Raw genomic sequence first — 21,982 nt, 5'->3', positions numbered from 1 at the left:
ACCCTCATCACTCTCTGCTTTCTCCAGCAGCAGTCCAGGATTTTTCTGGACTGTTTGCAGCTAAGGAGAGTGCTGTGGGAGTTGCTGGGGGTGGGGGAAGGCGAGAGGCTCTTGCCCATATCTGAATATATTCATATATAATTGTATATGTATTTTCTTATATCAGTAGTGTTTAATTAAAGTTGTGTAGTTTAGTTTTCAATCCAGCAAAGTCTCTCTTTTTCTCCCTCTCCTTCCCTGCCTGGATAGGAAGGGGAGGGGATCGAGAGCATTGTTATCGAACCTGACTCAAATGGTGACATAAGGTCATTTTAGCTTGTTGCTATTCGTACTCTTCTGCAAAAATTATTTAGATGAGGTACTGAAAGTAAGAATTTTAAATCTGCAGATGGTACTAAAATTGCAATGAGATTCAATTGGATTTTTATTTATTAAGTAACTGGGCCATGAGAGGGCATGTGCTGTTTAACAAAAGTAAATGAGAAACTAATTAATCTGGGAATAGAAGATTTAAAACTGGCAGCTGGCACAGTAACCAGATAAAAGCTTAAAGAATGTGAATAAATCAGTATGATTCAACTGAACATTGGGAAAATGTTCATGTCCTGCCGTTTGATTCCCTTGATTTGGAAATGCTGGGATTAGGAAAGAAGTATGCTTTACTATATACTGTATTTATATTTTTATTTTATGCCACACTTTGTATTACAGAGGTTTCTTACAGTGCAAAAGGAAGAAAAAGGGCCACTGTGGTAGGCACTACAAAAATCAACAGTAGACAGCCAGTTGCTTACAAGACTCTAGCCAAAATAGACGAGAAAGAGGATCAGAGATGTATAAAAAGGTAAAAGGTGCTTTGATCAAAGTGAATGCTAAGCTTAAGAAATAAAATCAGGAGAAAAATCCAATTTTCCCTACTTCTAATCCAGTCAAACGTGCCTCTTGCACTTGACTGGCTTCATGCATGGCCTCTCATTTCATATGCACGAAAAAGAGAAAGATCTTCAAATTCAATTCCATTCATAAACTGCTCTGCTGTCCTTATTTTGCAGATATTATGAAATCTGAGGGTACTGGAAGAAATCTCCCATTAAAACCACAGATTTAAAAGATATTTATAGCTCCATCAATATTGGAGTCTATAAAGTTAAGGCCATAAGGAGAAAAGCTATTTGAATAGTTCTCATCACTTAACAGGATAGTGATACACAAACTGAATTTCACTGTTTCTTTTATGTTAATCAGCTATGAATAATATACTCAAAGGTGCCTAAGCATTATGTGACAATAATTTTCAAACTGTAAACAAAAGACTGCTGTGGTGTAAGGATAATTTCCAAAGGATCAAAAAAAAAAAAGAAAAGCACTGGTAGATTCATTAATCAGAGTTTGCACTTTTATCAGTAAGCTTTTCTGAATTGGTAAATTGAGAAAATTGAAACCTGCTGATTTAGAAAATTAAGGTTCCTCTGAAAAGCAGCTTTAGGAAAACTATTAGTATTTTTAGCTGCCTAAGATGCAGATACAGCCAAAGAGTATACTTAAAAATGTCCAGTAGGCTAGTTCCCAGCTGAGTGTCTACGAGAGCTGGTACTAAGTGATTTTGAAATGGAACTTGGACACACTCTATAAATGCAACTTAATCTTAACATACAGTGCTTACATTCTGCATCCAACAGCAATGTGACAATTCTGAGCCTTTCTGTGAATTAAGTGCTTCAAAGACATATAAATCCCTAAGATGCTTAATAGGCATTTTTGTTGACCATTGATGCAAAGAGGCAAAAGGTGCCCTGAACAAACATTTCACTTTGCAGTCCTAACTAAAATTACTTAGACATGCTCATAAGAATGAAGGATGCTGCTACCTATACAGAAGATAACAAAATGTTTTACAGAATATTTACAAATTTTTTCCAAGTTACTTTACAAACTATTCAGCTTCTGCTTTATTTTTTAAATAAATAAAATAATTAAGAATTGGCTTCTTTGTGCTTTAAAGAAAATCAGTGATTTAAATTTTATTTCTGGCACTCACACTAGTAATTAAAAATGCACTAGGTTCACAATCAAACCACGACCTGACTGTTCATGAACAGCAACTCAATTTTTCTTTTTAAAGAAGATACTTAAAAACCTTTAACACGTGAAGAACAGATGTGTAGAAAAGGCTACGCGATTATATAAAGTCCTGTGTCAAGGCTGAGAAGAAACTAGGCTCCCATCAGTCTATTCCCTACCTACAGACTGCAGCTTTTAACAATACTTTTCTGCATAGCACTCATCCCAGTGCCCTGAAACTCACTGCAGGTATACAGCAGTGACCCCAGATCTCTTCAGTCTCTCTCTCCACTTGTTTCTCAGATATTTCCATCAAAGCTTACTCCTTACTGCAGCATTGTATCCCACGAGTTGTCCAAGAGCAGAAGTGCATCCCCTGTCCTGGAGGCTGACAGAGCTGCCCCAGCCCTTGGCTCCAGCTCAGCGCAGCAGTCCCTTACCAGCTCTCTGAATGACGTTTCGTATACGAGGGCAAGCCACTTCAACCATAACCTCTGGCCCTCATCCCAAATGCTGAGAGGGCTTTTAACATGGCTGTACAAGGGGAGAGTGCTTTTGGAGTGAGGAGGAGAAAGATTTAGGAAGACATCAAAGAAGAGTGAGCAGAGACACAGAGACAGTGAAAAGAAAGTGTTTTGTTTTGGTTTTTTGGGATTCCCTCCACAGGACTTGTTTCCTGAGAAAAACTGATCCATTTTATTTAGTGTAGCGCTACCAAGCTGCAGCTCTACTAGTAAGACAACTACACAAAAACATTGACTGCTGATTAGACACTTTCGCAATTACATATAGAAAAAATATAATTATGCCATTGTATGGGAGAGACAGTTCAGAATTCGTAAACATCTCAAGTTTGTCTCAAAGACATCCTTAAAAAAGGTAAAGACAAAAAGAAGGAACAAGAAGCAACTGTGAGACAAATTTAACACAATTGGGGAAAATTAAAAAACAACCCAGAATGTCTTGTCCCTGATTTTCATCTTCATAGAGTGGGATCTAGTCCATTAAAATACAGCAGGTAGTCAGTATATTATTTCTGCAATATTTTGGAGAATATACAGTTTGCAGAAGGTGCTCAGCACTTAACTGGCATAGGCTCATAAAAATATGACCTATGCTTAATGACAGGTTAGGTCTGGAAGGAATAGAAAGTCAGGAGAGAGGTACAAGAACTGAATAAGGACCAACAAAATGGAGCACTGAAGATGACTAACAAGTTGAAGCACATTAACAGGCTTGGCAGACAGGGATGATGACAAATACATAATTCCTGTTCACATGACACTTGACTTAAGCCAAAGCAATTAGTTCCTCCCTTTCACAAACACCAGATTTTCTCCTAAGAAGTTCTTACATTTAAAAACAAATTTTTAAAAAATTAAACCTTAAACACCAAAAGCCTTCCTGTGAAACTCATTCAGGAATATTAAAAGAGCATGTTAATGGACTGAACTAGGTCTCAGGATCATTGACTGTACTTCTATCTCTGCCTGTCAGGTTCTTTTAGGGGAGGCACTTCCACTTTCCAGCTTTAGTCACTCTCTATCTACAGTAACAATAATGATATTATCTCCTTTATTTTTATTAACCTTCCTGTTTCACACTTTGTAAAGTAAAAAAAAAAAAATAATAAAAAAATAGAGCAGCATTAAGAGATCACCTAGTTCAACCTCTCTCTCTGAGTGAATATTAAATAGACCTATGGAGTTCCTGATTACACAGCCTTAAAGGCTTCCAGTGACAGGGACAACCTCCCCAGGAAAACAATTCTAATGTTTACTTAGGCTAGCCATTTGAAAATATTTCTTTGATTTTAGCACGAATCTTGGCTAATCTAATTTAAGGTTCTTGTTATTATTACTTTTGCTTTGTCAAACATCAGTGTGGAAAATGGGTTGTAGCCTTCATCCCTTGTAATAACCCTAAAAGATATATCTGCCTATGGCATGTTTTCTTTCTGGGCACAAATGTCTTTCCTCTGACAAAGTTTTCTGGATCTGTGATGACTGACAGTGCTCTCCCACAGAAACTGTGCAGACACAAAACATCTCTGAAATATGCCAAAACGCAGCTCATCTGAGCTTTACAACACTGACACACTTTCCATTCCATCATTTGGATCAGTAATGAAAACATAGAAGAGTTCCAGAATCAGGATGGATCCTATGAAGCTCTATTCAATAGACTACCTTCTACTTTTGATAGGGTACTGCTGAATGTTAGGAACTCCCTGGATACAGGTATCCTACCACTTTTGTAACTATCCTAGTGCATCATTTTGTAAGGACTGATCAAAACAAAACAGTATAAAAACACTTCCCAGAAGCCTTTGTCTATAACATTCCCATTCCATTTAATAACCAGATAAACACTCTTAATTTTACTAGAGCACTTCCAGAATGATTACTTATTATTCCTTGTGTCTCCAGCTAGTGCCATTTTGCTTTGTGCTTTGGTCTTTCTGATTTTATTTCTGGTGCTTATATTGCTGTTTTACACTTACCTTCAGTAATTTGACATAAGTAATTCTTAGTTGCCAATTTATTTCAGCTAGCTATCAAGCTCATAATGTAGTCCCCAATATTTTTTACTACACTTTTTTCCACTTCTATGAGAGGCTACAGAAAAGCAAGGGATGGAAAAGATGTAGGAAAAGAAAGCACAAGTCAAAAAGGAGGCTGACTTCATAATACAGAGAAAGGAAATAAGAAATTTTTAGCTACAAAGAAGACAAGAATGGCAACTCAAACATCAACATGTATTTATTTAACACAGTGTGCCCTCAGCAAGTTTGCTGATGACACTAAACTGGGAGGAGTGGCTGACACACCAGAAGGCTGTGCTGCCATTTAGCAAGACCTAGACAGGCTGGAGAGCTGGGCAGAGAGAAACTTGATGAAATTCAACAAGGGCAAGTGCAGAGTCTTGCATCTGGGGAAGAACAACCCCATGTACCAGTACAGGATGACCATGAGCCAGCAATGTGTCCTTGTAGCCAAGAAGCCCAATGGCATCCTGAGGTACATTAGAGTGTGGTTAGTAGGTCAAGGGAGGTTCCCCTCCCCCTCTATTCTACCTTGATGAGACCGCATCTGGAATATTGTGTCCAGTCCTGGGCCCCTCAGTTCAACAAGGACAGGGAACTGCTTGAGAGAGTCCAGTGCAGAGCCACAAAGATGATTAAGGGAGTGGAACATATTTCCTATGAGGAAAGGCTGAGGGAGCTGGGTCTCTTGAACTTGGATAAAAGGAGACTGAGGGGCAACCTCAACAATGTTTACAAATATGTTAAGGGCAAGTGTCGGAAGGATGGAGCCAGGCTTTTTTCAGTGATGTCCAGTAATAGGACAAGGGGCAATGGGTGCAAACTGGTACATAGGAGGTTCCATGCAAACATCAGAAAAAACTTCTATACTGTGAGGGTGACAGAGCACTGGAACAGCCTGCCCAAAGAGGTTGTGGAGTCTCCTTCGGTGGAGATACTCAAAACCCGCCTGGACATGTTCCTGTGTCATGTACTGTAGGTGACTCTGCTCTGGCAGTGGGGTTGATCTTTCGAGGTCCCTTCCAACCCCTAAGATTCTGTGATTCTGTGATTTCCATACATCCCTAGTTTTATTTTATCACAATTTTCATTTATTTAATTACAATACTTACATATGAGTGACTTTCATTAAACTGCTGAAGGAACGGGCCTCCAGACTCTGAAGTGTTTCATCTATGGAGATGTAGCTAAACAGCAGCAAACAGAAAAAGAAACAAGTCTCAGACTTTGGCAAGCCATGGCTAGTGCCCCTCACACCACCTTATTTTTCCTCTCATTCTTCTTCTCATCCAACTTCCATGACACTGCTTTTGCTGCTTAATAATACTATTGTGCAGCATAGTGTGTATCTAAAGCATCAGTCAAAATCTGCTGAAAAGTTCTGCCCTGAGATACTGTCCGTGTGTCTGGCAAACATCCATATTTCATATTTCAGAATCACATTCTTCCCTGTTCCCCACTTAAAATAACCTTGGAGTTCTCTAAGGGGATCAAGTCCTCAGATAAATGGCATAGTTCTCTGTATTTAAGCATTACAAAGGAAGGGAAGACACTAAATGGTCCTTGGGCCATTACTGCAACAGCTGTTGTAATTCCTCTAGAGAGAAACAGATCATCAGGACAACTGACACTTTGATATTGTTGAGGAAAAAAATGTGCTCTGACATGAAGTTGGAAAGAAACTCTAGCCATAGAGTTTCCTCCTTTCAGAAGGAAAACCAGAGAGCAAGCTTAAGAAATATTTATTTGCACACAGGTTCAGCTGAGTGGCATCTGTACTGCCATCATCTACAATTGCCCCTCTGGGCTCCAGCACACACTGGCAGCTCATGTCAAGCTTCTCATCTACTATCGCCCCCAAGTCCTTCTCCTCAGGACTGCTCTCTAGCCATTCTCTCCCCAGCCTGTATTTGTGCCTGGGGTTGACTCAACCCAGGTGCAGGACCTTGCACTTGGCCTTGTTGAACTTCATGAGGTTGGCACTGGCCCACCTCTCCAGCCTCTCAAGGTCCCTCTGGATAGTGTCCCTTCCCTCTATGGTGTCAACTACTCCACACAGCTTCGTATCGTCAACAAACCTGCTGAGGATACACTCAATCCCACTGTTCATATCTCCAACAAAGATGTTAAACATAAATATTAAATAAATATTAACATATTTCATATTTTCACTTTTTAAATAATTATTTAATATTTAATGCTATGTTTTGATACTCTTGATCCAAGTTTTTACTGACTCAGGTTTTAATATTTTGCATGTACCTTGAGCAACTTGATCATTATTTTAAATGCACAAAATTAAATTGACTAAAAGAGTCTTTGATATCAAATGTAGATCTCAAAATCAAATAAAATATAATAAATCTGTCATATGCCTTTCCTCCTTTTTAATCATTAGACCTGGAAAGACCTATCCAACTGGTATTTTACATTGATTCTAATGGAGTTGTGTTCCTTAAACTAAACAGAGATTTTTAACATTCTACCTATTTTTTTCCAATTACAGTATTCCAAATAATATTAAATAGAAAATAAAAATATGATCCTTTAACCCAGGAGGGCTTTTTAATACACACATTTGGCTCTGATTTTTATTTCCATGGAAATTTTAAAGAAGATAAATAGTTCTTTCAACTGATATTAAAAAATATTTTATTTTAAAAAAATAATTCAAAGAATACTTTGTGACCAGCACATGCTCTAACAACCAGCAGATGACTGATACCACTAATGTTCCAAGGAAATGTAAATCCTCTCCAGATCTAATCTAAAAGCATATTATCTGAACTAATTTTAACTCTTCTGACATGACATGTCCTTTTTATTGATCCCTTCGGAGATGTATTCAAGAGTGTTTGAAAAGGTACCAGAAAAGTAACTAGTACAGACTGTATGACCAACAGATTCTCTTTCTACAGTAATATTGCTTTTACAAAGCTATTTGAAGAACGATAATAAAGCAGGAATGCAATAAAGAAAGCATTTCCAGTCTGTACCTCTGTGATTGAGTATTGTAAAGTTCAACGTTTATGTGAGATGCTTTAATTTTGTTTCCCTGTAAGCAATAAATGTTTATTGCCCAGGAAACTGGTGTTTCAGTCTTAAAAGAAAATTAATTATCCCATTTTAACAGAGCCTATATTTTATCATACCAAAATATCGGTTATATCAATGACACAAAAAAAAAATAATGGTTTTATGTAGCAGACAGCTACATATAAATCAGCTTAACAGAAAATGGAATTAGAAATGGATAATTAACAAACACTGCATCCTCAGTATGGGGCTAGGAATTAGAAAGTACATTTCGTGTGCTCCATGATAAAAACGGGTCACCTTATATCAGTAAGGTAAGTGCATTTCTTTCACATATGAGAAGAGGCAGAAATGCTCTCCCTCACCCTTACAGCCACCATGTCCCTTCTCACCGTGCTGCATATCACATTTTTTACTATACTGCCTGGCTTGGAGCAGACTGAGTTACAGTTTTATGGCTTTCAGCTGTGGGACAAAAGTGGGAAGGAACTAGCTTATTTTCTTTCTGTGTTGACCTCCACTCTTCTGCTTCATAAGCAGACATATTACTGTACCTTAATTAAACCACATCACTACTGATGACAGGGAAATGAGTAGTTTTATCTGCTTTAGTGTCATCTCTATAAAGACCCCAAACCCACAGGAACACATTTGAAATCTCCTCTGAAACAGGAATGTCAAAAAGAAACATGTATAAATGGTGTATAAACATTTACTTCCAAGTGTCCAGAGTGCCTCCAGAAACATTTGGGCCCTGGCCAATGAACACGTAATACAGTATGTTAAATGTAAGCAATAAAAATCGTAGTAATCAGAACTGGAAGGCTTGGAATGGATGTTTAAATTCCCATTTTGAAGGCGTGCTACAATTCAGCACCTCCTCTCCCTACCAGCTGTGTTTAATTTGCAGGATTTCAAAATTCCTTAAACACTCATTGTGAATACAGTCATAGCTTAAACACCAAATGCACAGCCTCAGAGAAAGTCTGTTTGCAGGTAACACTTTAATCACAATTGGTCATACAGAAAGAGCCTGAGAACACAGAATTTAAAGCAGGCTGGCACATGTCAGTAGCCACGGGGCCTACTTCCTATCCTTATTTTCTTCCTTCTCCCTCTCTCCACCTTTCTTTGCTTTTTCTCAGCCTCAGCATCCTCTGTGTTGCTGCCCACAGCTGTCCCTGTTTTCTGCTGCTGATGGAGGGCAGCTCAGTGTCATTTGAGGTACTTCACAAGAGGAAAACCAGAAGCAGCAAAGGCAACTGAAGCCCTGAGTTGGGGCTGTATAGAATGGGCAGGCACTGGGAAGCAGGTGTGGGAACACTGTGGAGCAAAAGCATGGTAGGTGTGGAGAGCCATGTGGTGGCACTGGCTGTGGAACAGCAGTGTTCAAGGGGCATGAAAAGGCACTGTGTGGCGCAGGAGAAAACGTGCACGGGGAAATGTTGTGCTTTGCATGGGGCTGCTGGCAGAGAGCACTGTGCAATCTGGGGTTGCTACTTTGCCTGGAGAAACTGAAAACTGTTAAGTGGGCTACAGGTCAGGTGTCTGTGAGGTACTCGTGAGTGTGGCCAGAAAGCACTATCCTGAGCCCAGGAAAAAGGTTCCTTATCTTGACCATAAAAATCCTGAATGTTCAACCTGTCCTAAGTCAGTAGGAAATACCAGGTGAAGCCCTTAAAGGATGTAAAACATTAATTTCTCTTGCATCTGAATACCTTACAAAACCTTTTTTTCAGTGCACTGATGCATTTCTGACAGGAATTATCTTTGCACTTCAGCAATTTCTTGTAGTGCTTTTTGTTTCATTTCTGTGGTGAAGCAGCACAGGGAAACAACTCTCTACTTCTGGCTATAAAGAGTACATAGATGCGTATTCATTTAAGAGAAAAAGTAGCAAATTTGCTGAGGATACATTCAATCCCACTGTCCATGTCTCTAACAAAGATGTTAAACAGCACTGGTCCCCATACTGACCCCTGAGGGACACCACTCAGTTGCTCTGCCACCATCCACCCTCTGTAGTCTTGTTATAGAAGGCCACCACGTTGGTCGGGCATGACTTGCCCTTAGTGAAGCCATGTTGCCTGTCAACAATCGCCTCTTTCTTTTCCATGTTCCTTCACAGACTTTCCTTGAGAATCTGCTCCATGATCTTCCCAAGCACATAGGTGAAACTGACCGGCCTATAGTTCCCTGGGTCTTCCTTTTTCTCCTTTTTAAAAATAGGGGCTTTGCTCCCTTTTCTCCAATCAGCAGGAACCTCACCAGACTGCCATGACCTCTCAAATATGATGGAAAGAGGCTTAGCAATTTAATATTGCTCCCTCAGGACCTGTGGGTGAATCCCATCAGGTCCCATAGATTTATGCACCTTCAAGTTCTTTAGATGGTCAAGAAGAGCTCCTATCGCTACCTTAGTAATAAAAGGCTGAACAAGAAAAATGTGCACTTCTTAATGAATGAAGTGGCTTATTAGTTAACACATGACACAGAAAAGGTGAGCACTAAACTGAATAAAGCCCTGAGCAATCTGGTTGGACCTTACGGTTGGCCCAGCTTCAAGCAGGTGGTGGACTAGAGGCCTGTCCTTGTTTGAGCCAGGATGAAGCCAGTTTTCTTTTTACTGTTTTTTAGTTGTTGTTGCTGTGTTTTGTTTTGTTTTTCTTCAGCGACCTGTCTTTTAAGCAGCACACTTGCTGAAAGTAGCAGCAAGTTTTCCAGCTAATGTACTGATAACACCTGAATGTTTATAGTTACTGCTAACAGACAAAGGACACTTTGCTCCTCTTGTTGAAACTGCTTCTTCAGACACTAAAGGAGCAGAAAAATTCCTATCTACAACCCTCCTTTAGGGAAGAGTGGACTAGACAGATAGGAAATCTGGCCAAACAAAATATTCCATCCACATATATGGAACTTTCAGTATAAATTCCAAGACCATGGAAATCAAGCCCTTCTTCTTCCTTTTCCCTTCTTCCGTTCAAAGCTGGCATCCAGGGAGGACTCAATCTATCCATCTCCTTTGATCCCTAGGCTTGTGCATTCCTAACCCTCACAACTCTGCCCTCAGCTCTGCCACTCTCTCCAGCAGTGCCCTGGGACATTTCGGGACTGTTCACAGCTCAGGAGATGCTATGGGAGTTGCTGCGGGTGAGGAGAGGTGATAGGGGTTTTGCACATTCCTGAACCTATTTGTATATATTTTCTTTTATGATTAGTATTTAATTAAAGCTGTCTAGCTTAGTTTTCAGTCTGGAAGGTCTCTCTCCTCTTTGCTCTCTCCTTTCCCTACCTGGTTGGGAGGGGTAGGGTATAGCGAGCATTATTGTTTAATTGCTGACCCTGAATTAAACTGTGACAAGGCCATCTTAGGTTCCTTCCAAATTACATGACTCTCTGATTCTAGGGAATGAATTGGGAAATGGCAGAGAAGTTCTCTGCATCAAATAGCCATGCACAGGATGTTAGATTATGGGCCAGTCACCAAGAAGAAACAAAGTTGAGATAACTTTGTCTCTAGACTGCTGACATCAACAAGCTGCACAGTCCCACTTTCTAATGGGACAAATGTTGAAGTGAGGCAAACAGGTAGAAATTGCTGGTTGTGCATTTACAGTTTGCATCCATGTAGGTGTTTACACACAAAGGAAGTTATACAATGGAAGTCCTTCTCACATCAAAGAAATACTAATGTTTTGGTGAAAGTTAATCCATACAATGGAAATGATAAAGGGTCTCCAATGAAATGAGGTATTAATTGCTGAGAGCAATTAATGCTGAGAGCTGAAAACAAATTTTTAGCTAGGACCAGCAGTAGAATATGTTAATTTGTTATTAATCAAACAATTTCTCATATTTTGAGAACTGAAAAAAAAATATTAAAAAAGGTTTATAATCTTACTTATCACATCTACTTCACTAAATGTGTGGTCTTACACAAAAATGCCCAGTATGTCCTTCTATAGCTCATTCAGGTTGTATATGGTGGGATGATTATCTTCAGTTATAAAATGTAAGTGGTGACATAGCAAAGGTGCAAGAATATTTTAATTTCAGATTTTATACATGAAGAAAGAATTCTGGAGAAGGAAAGTGGCTTTCCATAAAAAAGTTAAAATAATAATATCAGAAACAGAACTTACATCCTAGAGATGTTAGGGAGACTGGAAAAAGCATCACTTGGAATTGTTCTTAGATGAGTCTCCATAAACCTCCTATAGAAAGAAAAGTTTGACAGTTAATATCCTTTGGTAAGTACAATTTAACATTAAAAAGTCCTACACAATTCCAGCTCTGCTCCAATATATCCATTCTTATTTTCCCTTTCCCCAACATTTCCATCTTTGCCTCATTTCTTTTCCTATTTCATCGTATGGCTTGGTTTGCTTGGTGTGTTCCCTCAATCTAAATTATGACCTCCTGTCTCACCTCGGAACTCAGCATTCAGTGGTATTGATGGACCTTCCAAAACTCCAGAGTATGACAAGCAAACATATTTGCCCATGGATGTTAATGAAGCATTCTTTAATAATTTCAGGCTCCACAAAGATATCCCATTCCTCATTCCAAGCAAGAAATTCAGGTATACTAGCCAAAACTGAATTACAGCAATTGCATTCTACTTCCACAGAATTCTCCATATACTTTGCATCCATATACATTGCAACAAATACAACATTTCCTCCTCCCTAAATCTCTGGGATTATGGGGATGGCATGTACTTGTTATTTTTTAGCTTAAGCCCAGTTAAAGATGCACTTCAGGAGAGAACAGAATTCTGTATCTTAGCTGTATGCAGCAGGCTTCAGAAAAATAGGCAATATTTAAGGGAGGTACATATCAACAGCCAAGTTCTTAACAGAATCAATCTCTAGCAGAATGACTCCTCCACAAAAGGAGGAAATACCTTAGAAAATTAGCCTATTCAGTTAAAATAATTCAGTTAAACTTACAGTTACAACCTGGATGAGGTAATCTTTGGTTTTCTAGTACATCTGGGAATAAACTTATGTAAGTTATATTCAGTGAATAGTCTGAAGAATAATCAAGAAAAAATAATAAACTTTTCCCATAGAAAGAAACTTTTCCCAGTAGAAAGAAACAAACAACTTAGGATGATGTCTTACTTCTGTTTTCTGTAAACTGACCATGGACCTGGGAGATGAAAAAATGAAACACATTGGTGTCGGCCTTTTCTGAGATGGGACAGTACCAGAGGAAATGGTAAAAATACTGGACTCTAAAGTATTGGGACAGATCAATGAAATAAAAAAATATCTGGGCATATAAAATACAAATTATCAGGTTCAGAAAGTGCAAGAACCACAAACTGTTACTAGGAGAGTATTCCAGGACAGCATTACTGCCTGGTTCTCTTATTCATATACTCCTCATGAGGTATACTTTACTGGTCACAGCTGCAGGCAGGAGACTGGGAGAGATGGAGCTTTGGCATGATCTTGCACAGACACTCTTCAGTAGTTACATACATAAGCAAATGGGCACAGGGAGCTCTATGAACCTTACAGTGTTCCATGTTAAATAAACCTAATCTCAACACACGCTAAATTAATCTTATGAAATGTACAGGTGGTAGGTGTTAAACATTTCAAAAGAGATACACTGTAACAATAACTTGTGAGAGTTTTCCTTTTTTTCCCCTTTTTGGCTTTCCACCATCTTAACAGCAGTAGTTTTGCAAATTTTGACACTAATTCCAGTAAAGTGAGCCTTTTATTTGCTGTCTTCCTTCCCATCCTCTGATTTAATTTATACTTTCTTTTCATTAAGGTTCATACCCTATATAGATATGACCTTCATATTATATGTAAATGTTATGTTTCAGAAAAATCGAACTTCAGCTGTGACTACAAATAATAGATAATATTATGAGGATTTAGTAAGAAGCTAGGATAGACTGCAGTGAACAGGCACAGGGCTCAGCCAAGGGTACTCACCAGTCCTGTTTCACATGTAACTGACTCCTTTCACACCCCTTAATTGCCTCCTTTCCTTTAGCATCCCATTTGGCAAGGTCCTTAATCAGATAATCTTAGGGAAGCAGACACTCTCCTACCACTTACTCTTACAAGTAACTTGCATGATTGCTCTGCATAACATAACAACACAGAACGATTTTTTAATGCTTTTAAGCTTTTTATGTCTGAATCCCTCAAGCAAGAAAAAACCCTTGGTTTTCAGCTTCCTTCATTTAATCAAGCAATGAACTTCCCCCATGAGAAAATGCATATTGTAATGCAAATGGAAATATTTGCCTAACTACAAATATTAAACTGTTCACTTAAACTATTTATTCCAATGTTTATTAGCTTAATTCAACATTCATGCTGCATTCAATTTCCCAAATTTTCTCTGGGAAGAAAGCTGCACAAAGTACGTAATAATTAGTACCACGTATGACATATACTAGATCTTACTCCAAAATCTCACACTTTTTCTTTATACTTGATCATTTCAGTGCACAATAGCCTACCAAAGAACTCCACCTTACATACTAAGTCAGAAAACAACTCCAAGGGAAGCAGCAGATTCCCCCATATTGGACAGTTTTAAGTCTCAGCGTGAGAGGGTGCTGAGCCATCTCACATAAACTATAGAATTCCTAAAAAGGTTGGATCAGATGATCCTTGAGGTCCTTTCCAGCCTGGCATTCTAGAATTCCACAAGTTGAAGGCTTGATGGTTCTTTCATCCCCTTTACTCTCTCTTGGAATTTGAATCTACTCCCTGGACCTCAATGGTTGCATCATCCCTTCTCACAGACCACTTATGCACTCAGACCCACAGAAATCATCTCTAACAAGGGACCTGATCTCATGCTCAGCTGCAGCCTGTCTACAGCAATCCCTGCAACTAGTTCAAAGCCCTAAAAAAGGAAGTAAAAAGCATCTAGTTGGCCATGCCACCATGGAGAGGACATTTTTTTTTTTTTAGCAGGAGCTGAAGGCAAATAGTGACAAATGCAAGTGAAACCAACATTTTCCTCAAATACAAAAGGTTTCACATTTTTCTCTATTAAGAAACATATTTATATATGTCTAACCACATATACATGATTTTAACAACATCCTCAGGAGTATCTGTGATACTGCTTCAGTAAGACATATTAAGGAAGTAAATATATATTTTACATACTTAGCCTCTTCATTATAAAACACTTATTAAATGACTGTCTATAAAGCATAGTAAATAAATAGGGACAAGCCAAAGAATTTTGGATTTAAATTACATGATCTACAGCTTGAATAATGGCAACAACAGCTACAGTTATTTTAATTCTCCACAAAGACTGGAAAAAAATGGACCATATTTGAAACAAAGTAAGAAATTTTACATATTAATTTCATCTTTCTGAGAAAATTGTAACAAGCATTGACCTTCCAGCTTTTACATAGGAGGAATAACAATGACAGCACAAGTAACAGCAAGGTAAACAGTTATTGACCCATAAACTTCTAGGTTTTTATATTCAACTAAACAGAACATAAACTAAACAAACTGAGAAATATTACCATTTTAAAAATTATTACTCTGAAATAAATGCATCTTAGTCTTTCAGTGGTGCAAATATAGCTATAGAAAGGTATTCCACAGTGAAATGTATGCTGAGTTTACCAGAAGATGATTACCATCTAGTGTCTAATGCTAGTATTACCAAAGTGGTAGGAGTGAGGTAAAGACTCATGGCAAAGTAACTCTAAAAGTAGGAAATAACTTCTGAATTTGCTAGAAGAGCACATATCTGCTTCCCCACAGTTAACTACAAATCCAAAAGTATAACATGAAGTACACGTCAAAACTGGCCCATCCCTAAGAAATGAAAGAAATACTAGAGCCTTTCAAACTGAAAGTGCACAGGTCGGCGTTTGGGGCAATTCTGTATTGAAAGGAAGTTCTTGGCACTAACATATCCTCTTCCTACGTACTAAAGTGCATATGGACACTGTCAGACTGACATGCAAGAATTTAGGCTGGTTACTTGCTAATATATAGCAAACAGAAAATGCCAATCCAGCGTGTTAGAGCTTATTCTTGCTCAATTTGTGATCACCTGCTGCTTCTTGCTGGATTTGAGTAAAAAAATTAGAACTTTACAGGAGACACTTGGCTCTCCCACATGTCACCTTCTATTTACCAGCAAAACAGTAGGTTTCTAATGTTGTTTAATAGAACTGTCAGTGCTGAAGAAAACATGCTATTAAAATACATGCAAGGCAGAGATAGTTTAATCCTAAACAGTTGAGATACTGAGAACTGCAAAAAATGTGGTCAGGAAAAATCCTGTGAGGAACTGCACTAATACAGAGAACTGCTGAAAGGTAAAAACATAATTGATACCACTAAGATCTGAAGATAAAACAAACAGGAAATTAGATAGCGGCTTAATGTTTTGATTACCATGCATTATTAGTATCACAGTATCACTCTGGTTGGAAAGGACCTTCAAGATCACCAAGTCCAACCACTACCCTAACCCTGCCACGTTCACCACTAAACCCTGTCCCCTGGCACCACATCTGTCTTTTTAGATGTCTTCAGGGATGGCGGCTCCACCACCTCCTCGGACACCCTGGATCACTAAGTCCAACTCCTGCCCCAGAACAGGACTACCCCAAAGTTCACACGATGTCCCTGAGGGCATTGTCCAAATGCTTCTTGAATATTGTCAGGCTCGGTGCTATTTCTGCTTCCTGGGGAGCCTATTCCAGTGCTCCACCACCCTCTGGGTGAAGAATAATTTCCTAATGTGCAACCTAAACCTCCCCCTGCACATCTTCCTACCATTCCCTTGAGTCCTCTGACACACCTGGCCAGTAACTCGATTTTTAACCAGCTACACAGAGCTCCTGGGCAAAGCATTGGCTGAGGTGCTGAGTTCACTCTGGTGTCAGGATACACCAATGCTAAAGGAAGGTGGCCACAGAAAATGCAAACAACAGAAGTATTTCTAGGGTGCCACAGTAATACAATTGAGGTGAAGAGAAACACTTCAATATGCATTTGTAAATTTCTGCAGAAGATTTATTAAAAATAACATGCTTGCTGTGACACAGTTAGATATCTTAAGAAAGTGATAACTGCTAAATTTAAAGTTGCATTTCAGTATGTGACTCAGTAAAATCCTGAGCTAGATATATCATTAAGTCACCTGACCTTTGTTTTCCAAATTTGTTTTTCAAATACAAAGTATTCTCTCAGACAAAGCAGGAAAGGCCAGCATAATTTAAAGACTCATAATTTAAAGGGAAATACTGAGATTTAAAATTATGAGAAGTCACATTTCAAATTCTGCTAAATGAAAACTGTTTTTATAAACATCATACACAACTGCCCTGCAGAGTGGTAATGTCCTTGTAAGTCTTTTGTGTTTAACATTAGAAAGATAGAAATTATTTTCTAGAATGAAGTTTGCCTTTATGCATAACCACTAAGACTAGTGGTCAACTGAGTTAAATATTTTCTTCTTATTCAAGGCAAAGTTGAACAGACAAAAAAAAAAAGCCAGGAGAGCTGAGCCCTTATCCATTCTATGAGGAATAATCATTCAGCAGTCACTCAGGTCTGAACTCAGGAGATGCTGCCTTCTGTCTAGTCATATACCTACATAGGTTTTAAGCAGCAAATTAGACTGCTTTGAGTAACATTTATGGGAAGGAACACAGGACTCTATTGTTGGCTTGCTATAGAAGGTACAGGGATGTGACACGGACCTGAAAATGCTGTGTATGCAGTGGCTGATGGGAGGACAATGTGGCATTTTCAACAAAACCAACAACAAAACCAAGTTCTTTCAACTTCTGTCAAACTTGTGGAACTCATTGCTGAAGGATGTTATGAATGTTGAAATGGGCTCAAGAAACAACTGAATGAGGCACAGACATGAAATTCAAGAGACATAGAAAAGCAATCCTCTGAGCGTTACTACAAGGAAAAAACCACACTGAGTTTAGAAACTTCCTGCAGGTAAAAATAATTAAAGCCAAGATGTTATTCATGGAGAGTACCACCTATGACTTCTAAATGCAGATACCTAAGGAAAATCCTGGAGACAGGATACTGCATTAGGTGAGAGCCACTGGACTTGATTTGGCATGGCTGCTCATAAGTGGTAGAAAACTTAAGGGAGGGTATTGAAGCTATTGTGGATGGGAAGGGAAGCTTATTAGGAGAATGCAGGTGATGTAGAGAACAAATAAATAAGAAGCAAAACTTTATTATTTTTATTGCCAAATAAAAAATAATTAAAAGCAACTAATAATAGACTCATAACATGAAAAACACTTGGAACTGCAATGAGATGATGATGGAATAGTGATACCATCTGAATATTTCATCATAATCATGCCAAGATAAGTATTACAATAATTCAACCATTATGATGCAATTATATCTTTGGACAAAAGTTCAGTAAGATTTTGGTGATCTGTAAGTGTAAGTAATTTTTCACAGTCATTAATCCACACTTTCTAATGGATCTGACTGCTTTGAAAAAAAAGGATCTTTCCTGGCATGTTTTATCAAACATGGAGGAGATTATAGCACCAACCATTGCTCTATTCCAGCACTGTGCGGATGAAAGAGAATAGCACTGCCAGCCAGAGGGCTAGGACAGAGGTCCCCTCGGTACTGTGCCTGTAGTGCCACTGCCACAGCATGAAGGAGTGGAGTCAAGGATAGGCAGCAGCAAAAGCAAAGGAGGGCCAGGCAGCAGTAAGTGGCACCAGACCAGGTCTGGTGTCAGCTGTGCAGAGAGGCGTGAAAATATTATAGATGAGACAAAATGATTGATATCTAATTTCATATTTTTAGTACTGTATAATACCACTTAGAACTACCTTCCTACAATAGTATGGTAAGAGTATATAATCCTTAACTTCAGGCAAGACGACAAACTTGGCCTGTAATACACAAAACTTTTTTCTTTCTACTTACTTTGTTTACTCCACAGGAAAAAAAAAAAATCTTGTACTGAAAAAAAGCATCTCCAAGAACAACTCATGTGAACTCAGCCATCATTCTGGATAAGCACCTGCATCAACTACATTTGGAGAAATACATTAAAAACACTTTAAAGCAAACACATTTTACTGGCTGAATTCATGACATTTTTCCACTAAAAGAGTTTGGAAATAAAACAGTCTTTGCAATTTCTTATAAGCATGGCTTGTTAAAAAAAGGCTCACACCACTCTCTTAAAGTAGGATAGAAAATGAGAACAGTCCTGGCTGAATAATCAGAACGAAACTTTAATTGGAGTTTCAAGACCCTGTGCACTGAAAAGAGCTGGCAAAGTCTCCCTAGACTCAACAGTCTATTAGCTTTACAAATATGAGAAAACTGAATAGCCATGCAAGAAAGTTTTAAAATTAGCAGTCTTGAGGTTCATACATAACTACCAAGAAGCCAAGTTACTTTACCAAAAGTTCCTGAATTTGGGAAAAACTATAGAGGGTTTCAACATATAATGTACATGTATGCACATCTATATAGTTCACTTCTAAAGAAGTATCCACTTGTACTTAAGGGTAACAGAAACTTCAATTATTTTGGAATCTTTTGTCTTTAATCCAGAACTGTTGCCAGGTCTACGGCAGCAGGATGCAACACATGATTGAAGCAGGGGCACATATCTTACAATCTCTCAGGAAAATTCGCTATATTATTCTATTCTCCACATGCAAGCAAGTCAGCCTGAAGATTTTGACAGCACTCTGAATGAAAACCAGGTACAAGTAACTGTTATGACTCCCATTTAACATATGGAGGGAAAGAAAGATTAAGACATTTGCTGAAAGCAAGGGACATCAGAATTAGATATAGCTCACCAGACTTCAGCAATTCAAATAATAACTCAAAAGAAAAAAACACAAACTGAGAGAAAACTGCAGACTGAAGTAAAAAAAATGCCTTTTTTTGTGTGTGTGACAAGAGCTCTGCTTTCCTTATTTCCTTAGAGAATTTTCAGTTTATTTTCAAATCAGACTATACAGCACATGTTCTGCCTTTTCTACCATACACTATAAAATCAGAATTGTCATTATCTGTTTTTTTTCTTGTCTTAGAACGACTGTGGTAGGAAGTACACTTACTGAGAAGTTTGCAATGGTCATCCCAATTGGTACAGATTACTAAAATGCACACAAAGTAAACAGAAAAATATTTCTCAGTTGGTTTTGTTGCTTACTTTTTCCATAGAAATAAGACTTTCACTGGGTTTTTTTGTCTGTTAAAAATGGTGGCTTACAATCTTAAGAGTCCCTGTTACAAAAGGCGTTTAAAACACTGCAGGGTCCAACAGCCAAAGTGCTTTATTTGTGAAGCTGTATGCAGGGACGTACTTCTCAGCCATCATACCAGCATTTTTCAGGGAAAGTATCCAATTCCATTATGTGATCTCATTGCTTCTATTAACTATTTTCAATGCGCGTACAAAGGCTTATTTCTCCTATAATCTGAAACTGCTTTATTTTCTAGCTTGTCACGGTAGATTTCAAGGAACATACTACCTGTCACATACTGTAACATTACTGTAATTTCAAGCTAAGTAAAATGCTTTTACAAAAGTCTAACAACCAAACCAAAGCCCATTTAATTTAAAATCTTACTTATCAACTGAAATACTTGTAAAATTGCAGTGTAACCATCCAAAAAATTAAAGGTATGTGTAAATAATGGAAATAATAAATAATTTATTCTTCTTCTTTTCAGGTAAGTGATCAATTTGCTAAATATTTACTTTCAGGTGTTAAAAAACTTGAGAAGCCCATTCAAATAACTTCATGGCTCATATTTTCAAATAAAGTGCCAGGAATCATTATCAAGACATAAGCCAATCAACCTGCTACTGTTTCATTCTGCACTTAAAACCAACTGATTTTAAGTTTGCTTATTTTATCAGAAAATAACCTACTTATAAATTACTGTTCCCTTTGAGACTAGAAACATTTTGCACCATATGAGACAAAGTAAAAGTCATGAGTGATCCTGCTGTTTAGCTATATAGCTGACTGGTGTCATTTCAGTTTCCTTTGAGTGGCTACGTGATACATCTGTATGGGGATGATAGGTAATGACACACAGGATACTCTTCTGAACTGCCAGCAGTAACCCAGACAAGATATTCTAAGGTGTCTGTAATGGTACTAACACTTAGGTTTAGATACTTGAATTGCTCTATCACTTTGCCAAGCCCCAAATTTGCTGCTGTATCCATACTACACACTTTGGTTTATCTCAAAACTTTGTCTCCGAGACGGTTCCCATGGATTGTCAGGCTTTGGCAAAAAAAGCTTAAAATGCACAGAAACGTTTGTGGAACTGTCTGCAAGGTGGCATCCAATTCCTATTATCTTTTTCGTTACAAAACTGTATCTGATCTATCCTTCCTTCTCCTCACCTCTTGGCACATGCCACAGAACCCAGCCTTCCATTCAGTTTGCCCACAAACAGCCCAGTATTTAATTTTCCCATGTTCTACTCAGAAATTTTAAGGACAAATGGACAACCTTCTCTTCAATTCTCCAAAAAGTCTGAGTCCTTTTTCCAACATCTCCCTGACAAACATAAGAGTCTGCACACTGCCATGTGTGTCATACTGCCCAGATAATTACTGCACTTCCCCCCTCGCAACCTCCCTTCCTCATCCCGCAGGGCATTAGCTCAGAGCATCTCCTTCTTGAAAATATGAATCCTCACAATCGGCTGGTGCTTTCCCGAAACCATCCCAGTGTACTCACAGGGTCTGGGTATCTTCTGGAAGGCTGGGAATGAAGTGTATGTCACTGCAAGTGATTTTGTAGCCATCCCTGTCAGAACACTCGCAGAAGGCTGAAGGACATCTCTCTGTGCACTGGCTGCACAGTACCAGCACCAGCAGCAACTGGAAGGCTACCGGGAGGCACAGCATCTTCTGCCGCCCGCTCCCACTCTGCCCCTCGCTCCTCCGAGGGAAAGGGAGGAGACACCACAGCCGCAGGGACAGACCACGCTGCCCCGCAGACAGAAGCTGCTCGCGAAAGGCGGCACCTTTGCTGGACAACACCGCCTCCTCCCTCAGCGGAGACAGGAAAGTTCTTTGCAAACCCTGCGCACCCTCGCCTTCGGGCAGGCTCCGTCTTCCTCACCCCGGTCCCCGCGCCCACCCCGCCAGCCGTGCCTCCCTGCGGCCGCGTCCCACACAGAGTTGGCCCCCGGCACCAATTCGCGGGGTCCCACCAGCCTGTCCCCGGGTAGCCCCTGTGCCTCAGCGCTCACCGGGGCGGAGCCGCAGCGACCAACCCGGCCGCGCCGTCCGCGCCCTTTCACCGGGCAGCGCCGC

The 21,982-nt window shown here is 39.1% G+C and overlaps 1 protein-coding gene across 4 annotated transcripts in view; it reads right to left on the bottom strand.

Annotated features, from left to right (window-relative positions):
• Window positions 1-21,598, bottom strand: part of TSHR (thyroid stimulating hormone receptor) — a 51,474-nt gene extending 29,876 nt beyond the window's left edge. The window contains exons 1-3 of one of the 4 annotated variants that reach the window (XM_051621987.1): window positions 21,402-21,598; window positions 11,788-11,859; window positions 5,719-5,793 (exon numbers count right to left, since the gene is read on the bottom strand). In XM_051621987.1, the coding sequence (XP_051477947.1) occupies window positions 5,719-5,793; window positions 11,788-11,859; window positions 21,402-21,571 (317 nt within the window). In that variant the 5' untranslated portion in view covers window positions 21,572-21,598. The remainder of the gene's footprint in view (window positions 1-5,718; window positions 5,794-11,787; window positions 11,860-21,401) is intronic. The other 3 variants (XM_051621989.1, XM_051621988.1, XM_051621990.1) reach the window with 3 other exon arrangements.
• Window positions 21,599-21,982: the final 384 nt, after the last annotated feature.

Source organism: Apus apus, chromosome 5 (genome assembly GCF_020740795.1).
Source record: "Apus apus isolate bApuApu2 chromosome 5, bApuApu2.pri.cur, whole genome shotgun sequence".
Classification (NCBI taxonomy): Eukaryota; Metazoa; Chordata; class Aves; order Apodiformes; family Apodidae; genus Apus; species Apus apus.
Note: the sequence above shows the minus strand (reverse complement) of the source record. Positions and strands in the feature narration are given on the sequence as shown.